Genomic DNA, 12527 nt, shown 5'->3' with positions numbered 1-12527 from the left:
TTGTCTGCTGTCCAGAAGTTGTGAAATAGCATCCCACTTCAGATACTGTAACAGCAGTTGTTACTGTTTTAAGCAATACTGAAAACCCCAAGAAATTAATCTGGCTTATTAATTCATGGAAAACTGGGGAGCCAGCACAGGCTAAAGTCCCCCCCGCCCCACCTTCAGCAGCCAGGGGCTCTTTGCACCCCAAGATGTGGAGGGGAATGGAGGCAAGGAATTGGGCATCACAGCATCTGGAGGGGTTAGTGAAGAATGAAATGATGCCATTTTGGCCAACAGTTGGTACATAAATCTAGGGCCACCACAATTAAGAAAAGAAACATGAGGGGGTGGCAGCTGCCAGAGGTGATGGGAAGCAGTGATGCTGACAGGAGACAGCAGCAGCAGTGATGTTACACAAACATCTTTGCTACAGCTGAGGTTTGAGCCCAAAGCCTGAAACAGGGACTACAATTACCTTCTCACCCCTATTAGATAGTGGTCCTTCCATGTCTGCTTTGAGGTGCACTGGTGGAGCAGTGTAGGGGAGTCTACAGTGCACTTGTCCACACTGTACCTGACCTGTGGATGAGAAGAGGCTTCAGCCTCTGTTATCACAAACAACACCCCGGCACGGCCAGGCTTCCACCAGGGAGCAGCTCCCAACATGCCTTGAAAAATGGGTACCCAGTGGGACCAGTGGAGGGGCAGCAGGAGCCAGGGATGGCTACAGCCATGAGGGCGAGGGAGGAGAGAAGCCTCACAAGAGTCACGGAGCCAAAACTTCTGTCCAGGCATGACCAAAGCTGCCCCTCACTTGTAAATGATTCACCAGCACTTGGCAACTGTGAGAGAAAGAAACTCTGATCCTGTGAGCAGGAAGGAGACCACTTGACCACCAAGCTCAAAAGGACACTTTCACACCTCTTCTCCATGACAAAGAAAACACAAAAAGAGCCAAGGACAAGCCGGGTAAGACCCAGGCAGGTAAAACCCTGGGGATACAATAATGAGGGAAAGCAGCTGCAGCAGCCCCCTCTCTCCTGCTCTCACCTGGGCTTTCCAAAAAATGGACCCTCAAGAAACCCCAAAGTCCATCAGACCATGAGAAGGAGGAAGAGGAGGACGTGTATCAGCCACACACCCACAGGACAAGGGCTCTGTGCCACCACCTCCTCCCAGGGAACATCCCACCACCCCACTTTCCCCCCCCAGCACCCACTGCCAGAGCTGGCACCTACTTTCAATGTATCCGTGCAGTGTCACCATCCGGGCCCTCTCGGGGCTGCTGAAGGGGGAGTAGTGAATGTCATCGGAGAGCGAGGAAGGGATGCGGGGTGGGGGGGCTCCCGAGGGGGGCACCGTGTGCTGGGGGGTGTGTTTTTTATGGCGGGCTCTGCAGTTTTGAAACCAAACCTGGAAGAAAAGCAGCAAACCCTGAATCAGTGGAGAGACAGCTGGACTGAAGCGTGGTCCCTCTCCAAGCCCCTGTGATGGGTGTCGCTCCCAAATATTTCTTAAAAAAGAAATCGGATTTAGAAATCTGCCCTCTTGAAATGCCTCAGTATTATTCCACTGGCTTCCATAGCTCTGTTTTACACTCACTGAAGCAAGAGTTTTGTCTGGAGTCTGCACAGACATGAGGGTGCCCAAAGCAGCATCTCTGCTATGAATGGGTTTTGGTCAAAACCAACACCATTCTTTGTTATATTAATTGTTACTGGTAATATTACAGGAGTGAAACACCCTGAGAAGGTGATGCAGAATCTCACCTTACTGATCACAAATGATAGGAGCAACCTAAGGAGGTCTTATTTAGATTTAAACCATCAGCCTCAGCTAGTCTGGTCTAAAAGCACAGCTGGGATCAGCTGGGAAACATGTGAGCATTAGCGACGAAAGAAAACCAAGTGAAAAAGCTTAGAGTAGGAGATGTGACTTTAAGGACAATTAAATCAATATTGTTTTACTCGTTTGTGGTTTATTGTATTCAAAAACCACATCAGCAGCAGACTAAAGCTGAGAAAGGAGAGTACTGCAGGGGTCCCAGCCCCCTGACCAGCAGGTATGAGCCCTCAGACCATATCTCACAGCTTCTCACTAAAGGACCAGTTAGGGGATTACATCCTAGAGTTAAAACGTGCATGGAGGGGGGCTCTGTGCTAATGTGGTGATTTCTTTCTTATCCTTTAATTTTTGTAAGATAGCTGGGAGTAAAAATCTCCTCCAAGGCTCTCTAAGGCCGTGCATGCTGGACCACAGAGAGGGAAACAGTCGTTAAGCATTTGACAAATTGTTTCCTGTTCAAAGCGCCTTTAAAAAATATCCACACAAAAAATAGTCCAGTGTGCAGGCTGCTTGATCTTTAGCTAAATGAAGAACCTCAATCACTGAGGCTGGAGCCAGATTTTCACACACAAAATTTAGATGCGTCGTTAGCAAAATAATCCCAGATGAAAGCTCCAAAATTATTTCAATCGCTCATGGTTTTATTGTACACAGAAAGTATGTCAGCAGAACATTAAAGGGACAAGTATAAATGTCACCAGAGAGCAGAGCTGAGCATTCTGCAGGGAGCTGCAGAGGGGACATTTCTCTCAGCCTCTGCAGCACCCCTTCCCTTCCCTCCTCACCAGCACATGCAGGCGACATTCCTGCTACCCTGGGGCTGCAAAACCCCTTTTCCTTTAAACTTTTCAATGCCAGCCCTTCCCGAAGCACCCAGCTTTGCCTGCTTCTGACAGGGATGGATGGATGCTGGGGATGGGACCTGCTGCCCGGGCAGAGCCCGGAGCTCAGGGCTGCACACCGACAGCAGCTTCCCCAGCCTGCTGCTTACCGGGGCTGGCGGGGGCTGGTTTGGGGTTTTTTTCACTGTATTATCAGAAGGAAAAACAAAACCCCACCAGCCAGACAGGGAAGGACAGTGCTGGCATCGCTCTGGGACCTGGTGAAGCCAGCACGCCCGTGAGGCAGCACAGAGCTGCTGAATGTGGCAAGTGCTGGGGTCCACGCGTGGGACCTGAGCCCCGTGGGGCCCCGTGGTGCTGCACCCTGCCCGTCCCTCACCTGAATGACTCTCCGACTGAGCCCCGTCATGTCCGCCAGCTTCTGGAGCGTTTGTGCATCGGGGTTGTTGTCCTGAGCAAACTGTGCCTGCATGACCTGGGGATTAGAGAGCAGACAGAGGGTGAGGGTGAGGGTGAGGTGGGGTAGCTCAGCTCCCCCCCCGCCCCCTGGCCCAGCCCCACTACCTGCAGCTGCTCAGCGGTGAAGGAGGTGCGGGCCCTCTTGGCCGGCTTTGGTTGGCTGTCCTGCTCCGAGGGCACAGCCCCCTCCAGCGTGATCCCGTTGCCTACGAGAGAGACCCCCACACCACGGGTCAGAAACCCCCCTGCTCACCGGTCTCCCTGCGTGCCATGACTGCAAAAACCAGAGGAAAACAGCCCCGACGTGGCTGCTCCCCGGGACCCCAGCTGCTCCTTTCCTCACCACATTCCTCTGGCTTCCAGAGCAGGAGCAACCCCAATCCCAAGGCCTCGGGGTGCCCACACTCTGTGCAGCACCCACACTAACAAGGACACACCGGGGGACACTGTCCCCTCTCTCTCCAGCGTGGCAAGCCCTGTCACATTTGCACAGCCACACGGGAGGGGGGTGGCCAGCACTGGGGTCCCTCATACCCACTGTGGTTGCTCTGGGCAGTGCGGGTGAAGCACCGAGGAGTGATGGATGAGGGAGGATGCTGGAGAGGCGCTGGCGCTCGCCCCGCTCCCAGGATGCGCCTGCACAGCCCAGCACTGGCTCTGCAAGCTGGACCGGGCTGTGATTGTCTTGGCTTGAGTTGAAGGACTTTCTCATATAGTTTGACTTGTTCTTTTAGGATGATGAATGGGACTCTGACTTCAGCAACATCTGTTTATTTTTCTTGTGTGTAAAACCTCATGTGCAGAAGAAATTGCTGGGTAATTACTGGAGGGGGGAAGCGTGGCCCTCCAGCTCCACAGCAACTGCAGCTCCCCACAGCAATCCCATCCCCTTCTCAAAGCCAGGGGACACACAGACAGATACACACACAGGACACTCACCATGTGTCCCAACACTGCCCAGACACAAGGGGATCAGCCCACACCAACAAACCCACTGCTCCAGCCTTCAGCTGGGGGAACAGTTCTGCAGGACCCTCACACCAGACCCTGCCATCTTCGCACCAGCCTGCTCCTCCAGACCTTGAGGCTTCTCCCCCTCCATCCTTGCTCCCCATTCTCCCTGCTCTCCTTTCCTTCTCCCCACCACCTCACTCATGCCTCCACAACAGCTGACCATATGGACCAAGATGCTGCAAACTACATCTCAAGCCAGGACCCTCCCAACCCGACTGGGCACTCCATTTTCATCCTCTACTCAAAGACTGTAAACAGAAACACTGATTATTTCTGTGTCAGGTTGTTAATGGTTTCCACATGCTTCATGGGCCAGGACATGGCGTTTGCCTCCCCGTGCCCACCAAGCACTAGCACGGGCCACCAAGGACACTAAGGGCACCCAGCCCAGGGTAAAGCCCCAGAGCAACTGCAGCTCTGGAGGTGGCCCTGGACACTTCCCTGGTGACTCTGCAGCTGCAGAGAATCCCCAGACAGAACTCCCCTTGCCCACACAGCATCCATGTGATAGGAGCCCACAGACACTGCAGCCATCACTCCCATAGACACAAGAGTGTCCCTGCCCCAGGCACATCAGGGCTCCTGTGGCACCAAGCCCAGGAAGCTGCCCACACCAGCACACCTCAGGCACTTTACAAAGCAGGAGAGCCCTGGCACAGCATGGCCATGGCCTCCCCACTCGCCATGCTGGGCTAACCCCACCGATCCATTCCTCTGTGCATCCCCCTGTGCTGGGCTGTGCCCGAGGGGAGCAGGGTGCTGCCTGTGTGACCTCAGTGTCACCATCCCGGCCCCGCTGGCAGCAGGACTGGGTTGGGAAAGCAGAGGTTGGCCATGGGCTCACGGTGGGGACGGCAGCACGTGGCATGGCGCAGTCCAGCTGGGAACGGCGTGTCCCTGGGCGGGCAGGGTGGGTGGAAAATGACGGGAAGGTTTTGTCTGACCGCCAGCTTTCCCACCTTCTGGATTCATGACTCACAGCCCCAAAATCCCAGCGGCTTCCTCACTGTCTGCATGTGGTGTGCTGGGGGCTCATCCCCAGCACTGCCCACAGCACATATCCCCCATGAGCCACGGGCTCTGCCAGCACGCCAACCACCCCCAGGAGCCCTCTGCTAGCCCAGGGCCTCATGTTCAGCTCCCCCCCAGGGCCACCCATCACTCCCTTTTGGCAATAACAGGACCAACCCTGGCACCCTGCAATGAGCCCCGGCCCAGGCCGCGGCGCTGGGGCTGCGTTACCGTTTTCTGCTGCTCTCTTGAGGTTCTCTATCATGGTGTCGTAGTGGATCCGGCACAGCACTTTCTCCTCCACCAAGCCGAACTCCTCACCAGTGGAGAGCTGCCTCTTGCAGGAGAAGCAGGCGAAGCAGGCGAGGTGGTAGGCGTTGCCCCGCGCTCGCCGCACCCAGTCGCTGGCGTAGATCTGCCTGCCACAGCGGGCACACTTGGTACCGAACCGGCTGCAGGGGGAAGAAGAGGCAGAGTCAGGGCAGGGTGCAGGCAGGCAGCACAGCACCGGGACATGGGTGCTGCTGCGGGCCCCATCGTTCACCCCATCCAGCCCAAACCCCACAACACCCGTGTTGGGAAAGAGCCGCATCGAAACCATCGCGCTGGAGCTGTTCCCCCACGATGCAGGACGTGACTTGCTGTGGCCCCACAGCTCCAGACAGGGCTGAGGGTGATGCAGCACCATGAATCAGCCTCTGAGCCCATGGGCTTTTTATTTTGATAACCGCCAGTGTCAGACCGGGATGGAAACTGTGTCAGAGCTGGTTCTCTCCTGTTGCCATAAATCAAACCATGTGTTTTCTCCTCACACGTACAGCCACATGCATCTGCTTTTTCCTCCTACAAGGAGTCTCCTCACTGCAAGAGGATGGTGATTGCACCAGAGTGAGCTACACTGGGAAGCAGCTCAACGCAATGAAGAGGCAACAAGAGAGCCAGAGGGCCAGGAGCCCCGGATGGGCACTGGGCGTTAGCACAAGCTTCTGGGAAAAAAAACAAAAAACAAAACAAGCAAACAAAAACAAAACAAAAAACCTAAAAAGCCAAACCAAACCAAACAAAAACACCGTAAACACAACAAAGCATTTCTGCTGAGAAAAGGCAATTCGTGGGGAGCAGCAGACGTGGCCCCAGCAGCCCTGCGTGGACCAGCACTGGCCGGGAGGTGCTGCTCACAGCGCAGGCAGGGCCAGGCACAGCCTTGGTTTGGCTTCTGCGTTTGAGGATTGCTGCTGCTTCAAAAACTAAGCGCAACGAGCATCGGCAGCAAGAGCAGCAGGGGAGAAGCGAGCATCTCCTCTGTTACTGCAGAGCTGGTGCTGGCACCCACACAGCCCCGATGGCAGCTGCCGCACTCCCTCCTGCACCCACCACGGGCTGCCGGGGGCTCCCACCCGGCCCCCAGCCCCTGCCCCTGCCCCAGCCGGGGAGCGGAGCGGCCCGAGTGGTCCCAGCGTCGCTCAGCACAGGCACAAAACACAGAGAAGAGACGGCTGCACCGAGTCACAGAAAAACCCCGCACCAAAAACCGCTCAGTTCTGCTTGGCCGTAGCAGCCCCGGCGATGGAGGAGCCCTTGGTCAGCCACCAGAGCCACGACAGTCACCGCAGCCGCGCTGCCCGGCCCCAGGCTGGGCGAGATGCAGAAACACTGTCCTGTGCTGGAATTACTAATTGCAAAACTATTTGGGAGGAGAAGAAAGGTTTCGATTTTTCAGCCTGACCATAGCTGACCAAAAAAAACCAAAAAACCCAACCAAACAAAAAAAAAACCAAACCCAAAAAAACCTCACAAACACAACATTCCCCCCCGCAAAAAAAAAAAAAAAAAAAAAAAAACAAAACAAAACAAAAAAACCAAAAAAAAACAAACAAAAAAAACCAAACAACAACCAAACCACAAAAACCCAAAGCAAAACCGGGCTGCCTTAGAGAGGACATTTCTGTTCTGAAATTATACAGAGACTTAGCTAAGAGACTTCACTAATTTACTTCAGATGGGAACACTGTAAACTGACTTTGTGCCAGCTAGTTTATATAAACGCACAAACAAAAGAACTGTATTAATTTTTTATTTAGAAATAAAGATCATTCCTGTAAATTGAATTACTTTGAACAATGTGCTATGTAAACAGTCGTACTTGCTGAACGGCATCAAACGAGGGGCAGGCGATCCCGAGCTAATAATACGTGGGAACTGGTGCTCCCTGCTCAAATTCCAGCCTGCTGCAGGGGGGGCACAGCACAGGGACTGGCATGTCCCTGTCCCTGTGCCTCCAGGACCGGGGGGGAACTGAGGAACTGTGCAGGACAGGTGACAAATCACCATCACACACCAGCCGGGATCTGGGGGAGACACCCAGGTGGCCCCAGCCCCACGGCACAGTGTCCCCCAGGCTGGCAGGGCAGGGGATGCTGAGGGCAGGGACACTCTGGGGCTGCAGCAGCCAGAGGCTGGTGCTACTGTCCCTGCAGAGCCACTGCATGAGCAGCACTCAGCAGCCAGAGATGGGCCCAGGGGCTGCGGCACTGCAGCTGCAGATGCTGTGGCTGCAGCTCTTGGCCAACACCTGCAGCAGGGATTGGGGTTTGCAGAAAGCAAATTGAGATGGGGCTGAAAATGGGCATCTGCTGCCCCCCCTGACAGGGACCATCACCACAGGGACTGTCACCAACACAGAAACAAGGAGAGAAAAGCCAGTGGGCAGGCTGTCCCATCACCACTGGAAAAAACGGCTTAAAAATACAACTGACTGTAGTTCACTGAGCTCACAGGGCAGTGAGAGCCCAGAGCAGGCCCAGCACTCCTGTGGCTCCTGACACCCTCCTGGCAGGGACAGGGATGGGGACAGCAGTGTGCTGCAGCAGGAGATGCAGCACCAGAGGCTTTCCCCAAGCCCAGCACTGCAGCACAGGCTGACACATCACCAACATCTGCCAGAGCCATGGGTTTGTGCCCCGTGTGTGGCCTGTGAGCAGATGCTGCCTGCTCCCCGTGATGGTTAGAGCTGGGAGATGGGAACTGCCAACAACATTACCAGGAAAGACTCGTTCCAGAGAGACTCATCCCAAAAAGACTCATCCTGCCTTCCCCAGGAGTGACCACAACATCTGGGGCATGGGAAGAGCAGAGGCAGGAGGATGCCCTGGTGTGTCCTGGCTCTCACATGCCTCTTGAACCTGGCTGCCACAACTCCCTGAGCCCTGCTGGCCACCCCTGCCTGCAGGGACAAGACAAGGTCCACACACAGCTCCAAACATTCCCATCCCCTCCTCAGTCCATTCTGTAGGAAACCCCTAGCAGCTGACAGAGTCAGCTGTGGCTTCCAGACATCATTCCAAATCGCCTAGCAGACCAGCAGTGAGTTGTCCCAATGAGTCCATTCCACACTGAGCCATGATGCTCGAGCAGGAGCATTGTCCCAGATGGACACGACAGCAAGAGGTGACAGAGGCCACCCATGGCACAGATCTTTTGCTGCCCAGCCCCCAAGGACACACACCAGGGCCAGTGACACCACACGTGTGTGCCCTGTACATCGAGGCAGGGAGCCACGGGGGCCCCAGCAGGGATCACCCCAAGATCACATCAGGATCACTTCAGTCCTCCCTGCAGCCACAGCCGTGGGAGCTTGGCCGTGAGCAGCCCTCACATTGCCCGGGAACACAATGTTCTGCTCCATGAGCTCCAATTTTAATTTGGTTCTCCTCGAAGTGCTGCAGCCCTGGATGCCAAATGCAATTATTTGACAAGACACAGGAAACAGCAGCGTTTGCTTAAAAACGCACACGAGGCCACGGAGCCGCGGCAGCGCCAGCACTTACACAGCCCCTCGCCTCAGCAGGGAAGGGAAGGTCAGACAGACCAGGCCTAAACACACCCGTGGGGCAGTGCCTGAGGCCCAAGGCTGGCAGCTCCCAGCCTCGGTGCCCACGAACAGCCCCAGCTCCAGGGAAATTGGCGCTGCTGCAAAAGCAGCCGCCCGTGTGCTCCATGTGGAGCGCATCCCACCGCCCTTTCCCATCTGACTTGGCTTCAAAGATGCACACGTAGAATGATGGGATTTCTGCTTTGCTTAAAAAAACCAAACCAAACCAAAACAAATAAATAAAACCCAGCAAACAAAACCACACGCTTCAACAATAAATTTAGAAAAAAACAAAACATATATCCATTTCGAGAATCAGATTTATCCTTTGACAAGTCCAGGCTCTCAGCTGGGGGACAGGATGCTGCCGGGGGCCGGCTGAGCACAGAAGGGGAATGGAGCAGCCCCCAAGCCGGGTTTGCCAGGAGGCAACAAGGGGAGAGTCTGCCCCAACCCTCCCCGACGGCAGCAGCAGCAGCGGCTCAACCCGGCCGTGGGGGCGACCCCTGCTCGCTGCCCCCGCGGGCTCCGCACCGGGGCTCGGCCGAGGGTCGCCGTGAGCCCCGCTGACAAGGGGGATGGAGCGGGGAACAGGGGGGGAGCATGACGGACCCACACCAGCCCGGCTCCGAGTTCTGCCACTCCAGCCGCACAGCGAACCACAAAAAAAAAAAAAAAAAAAAAAAAAAAAAAAAAAAAAAAAAAAAAAAAATTTCCAACCTATGTTTTTCAACGAAAAGACAAGTGGGAAGCGCGGCCGCGGAGCTCCCCCGCCCCCCGACCCAGCTACCCGGGAACTGGGAGCGTCCTGCAGCGCCTTCGGTGATTTTCGTTGTAGTTTTCCTTCAGCACCGCCGGTACCGACGGGCAGAGCCCCGAGACCGGTGCTCAGGGGCTTAGAACGAAATAGAATTATTTTTAACAGATGTTATTCGCTGGATTTGTTCAAACGCAATTTAGAGATCCAGTCGATACTGTAAAACCGGCTTTGAAAACGTCCACTCTTAAAAAAAAAATATATATATATATATACATATACATGTATATATATAAATAAATAATGGCATCGGAGCGGTTTCTAATTAAAGAAAGCCGCTGAAAGTGCCCTGAAGCAACACAAGGGCACCGCGGATCTCCCCATACCTTTCTGCTAAGAGCGAAGGAAATTTTGGCAAAATCACCCCAAAATCGCAGTTTAATAAATAATAATAATAACAGGAGGGCAGGACGCGGAGCCGCGGGGCCGGATTCTGTTCTGCACAACCCGCGGCGGCACCGAGCTCGGCTGGGACAAGGTCTCAGACGCGACTTAGCAAACGTTTAGAGACCCTCACAATAAAAAGTGCCAGAGAAATCCCAAAGGCTTTTCCTGCCGAGCACGCCCTGCCCGGGGCACCTTTGTCCTGCCCAGGGCAGCCCCGAGCCGCTCCGCCACGGCGGGAGGATGCTGCCGACAACCCGCGCTCCTCGCCCGGGTCATTCCCGTTGTCGGCCCGCGGTTCCCTTTCCCGATGGCGCAAACAGTGTTGCCTCATCCTGATAAGATGGGCTAAGTCAGAGCGGGAAGCTCCAAGAGTTGGTTAAACCCTAGGGAGCAGCTCACGATCCTCCATTCCATGATACTGCTCTTTTAGGGGAAAATTCGCGGGTTTAGGTTTATACCTAAAAGAAGCCGAGAGCAGCAGGACACGCTCCCCCGGGGGTGCGGATCCGGCCCGAGCCCGGCCCGGCATTGCCCCAGGCGAGGGGACCATTCCCTCCGCGCAGTCCCCGCTGAACCAGCGCCCGCACGTTTAGCACCGCGGTGCCGAGGCGCTTCAGGCGGCCCGCACAGCCCCGACCAGGGGGCACGGGCACCCCGACAGCCAGGAGAAGGGTCAAAAAAACCTTTGGGGGTGCAGCTGCACCCTATGGGGTGCCTCCCGCCCCGTGCCCCGAGGGGACGCTTCCCCGTCGGTCTGCTCCAGGGAGCCGGCGGCTTTTCCAAACCTTCTCGGCCAGCACCGGAGCGGCCCCGGCCCCTCAGCAGCCGGGCGAGGAGCCCCCTCCGGAACGGGGGTGTCAATGTGAAGCCGCCCCCCTCTCAGCCCGTGTCCCCTACCTGAAGTAGTCCATCTTGCAGAAGATCTCCTTGTTCTTGATGTAGCAGCTGTGCTGCTGCCGCAGCGAGGTGCGGCACACCGAGCACTCCAGGCACCGGACGTGCCAGATGAGGTTGTTCACCTGCGGCAGAGAAAGGGCTGAGACCCGGGGCCACCCCAGGACACCCGGGACCACCCCAGGACACCCGGGGCCGTCCCCCGCCCGCCATCGCTCACCTTCAGCAGGTACCGGTCCAGGATCTCCAGCCCGCAACTGGAGCAGACGTTCTTGCCGGCCGACGGCGTGGAGGAGGAGGAGGATGGCGGGGAGCAGACGGACGGTGTGGAGGGTGTGCTGGGTGCCGAACGGGCGTCCTCTTTCTCCAAGGTGCCGGGCAGCGGGTCCCCGTCGGGCTGCGACTGGGGGCAGAGCCGCCGCGGGGCCGTCAGCCGGGTCAGCCAGCCCCGGGCGCCTCGGCGCGGTGGATCCCCGCAGCCTACGGCCCCATAGATCCCTGCAGCCCCCCGGCCCGACGGGTCCCGGCTGGTCCCCGCAGCGCCCGGCCCCCCCTTACCATGGTGCGGGTGTGCGGGTCGAGGCAGCGCGCACTCCCCTTGGGCAGAGGCTCCGGCGGCATCACCTTGCGGGAGAGAGCGGGAGAAGGAGGCTGCGGCTCCATGCGCCGGGCGAGAGCGGGGCACCCTATATAAACCGCCTCAAAACAATAAATAAGAACTTTCTAGTGGCCATTTAAATCCTTTGCAACAAAAGCTGCGTCTCTTTAATGAAGCAATTTGAATGTGGATTGAATTCTCTCCCTGCCTGCACTTAACCCGGGCCTCTTGAAGTAATCGCTCGGTTCCCATGCGAGCCAAAGCGCTGAAAAAACCCCACAAACTACCTGCAATTAGAAATTGCCGTAAATGCCCGAGATAAGAGGTACCCAGAGTGTCAATTCCGGCTGTCAATCAGGGAATCCATCAGGCCACCCAAAGAATTGCAAATTTGATTTTTTTAATGGTAGTAATTAAAAATCGAAATTCTTCCCCCTCTCCCTCCGCCGAGCACAAAACGCCCCAGAAAACGCCGGGATAGAAAATCCTCCCCTCGGGCGCGGAAGGCAGAGAACGGCCCCGCTCCCTATACCGGCCCCGGTACCGACCCCCGCGGTACCCGGCCCCTCTCCCGGCCCCGACGACAGCGCTCACCTTGCCCACCTCGGCGCCGGCCGGGGCACGGCGGCCCGGGCCCGGGGGCTGCTGCCCGCCCTCATGGCTCCGGTGCATGGGGCGGGCGCGCCCCGCTCCGCCCGCCGCCGCGCTCCGTGCCCACGGCCGCGGCAGGAAGGGCGGGGAGCCGCGACGGCCCCGCTCCCCCGCCGGGGGCGGCCGCGGGCCGGGCAGGAAGCGGCTCCCCCC

At 56.7% G+C, this 12527-nt stretch overlaps 1 protein-coding gene across 6 annotated transcripts in view; it reads right to left on the bottom strand.

The window, feature by feature from the left end:
• LHX6 (LIM homeobox 6) overlaps positions 1-12527 on the bottom strand; it is a 17234-nt gene extending 4707 nt beyond the window's left edge. For 2 of the 6 annotated variants that reach the window (XR_011730215.1, XR_011730216.1), the window contains exons 1-9: positions 12318-12468; positions 11684-11824; positions 11346-11528; positions 11129-11250; positions 5388-5608; positions 3237-3337; positions 3052-3147; positions 1224-1398; positions 469-564 (exon numbers count right to left, since the gene is read on the bottom strand). Coding sequence is in view for 4 of the 6 variants with exons in the window: in XM_071765704.1 (XP_071621805.1) it covers positions 461-564; positions 1224-1398; positions 3052-3147; positions 3237-3337; positions 5388-5608; positions 11129-11250; positions 11346-11528; positions 11684-11824; positions 12318-12395 (1221 nt within the window). In the remaining 2 variants the exon portion in view is untranslated. Of the gene's footprint in view, positions 1-460; positions 565-1223; positions 1399-3051; positions 3148-3236; positions 3338-5387; positions 5609-11128; positions 11251-11345; positions 11529-11683; positions 11825-12317 lie in introns of all 6 variants that reach the window. The other 4 variants (XM_071765708.1, XM_071765705.1, XM_071765704.1 and 1 more) reach the window with 4 other exon arrangements.

This window comes from Heliangelus exortis, chromosome 22, assembly GCF_036169615.1.
Source record: "Heliangelus exortis chromosome 22, bHelExo1.hap1, whole genome shotgun sequence".
In the NCBI taxonomy this organism is placed as follows: Eukaryota; Metazoa; Chordata; class Aves; order Apodiformes; family Trochilidae; genus Heliangelus; species Heliangelus exortis.
This window is presented reverse-complemented; position numbering and strand designations above follow the sequence as displayed.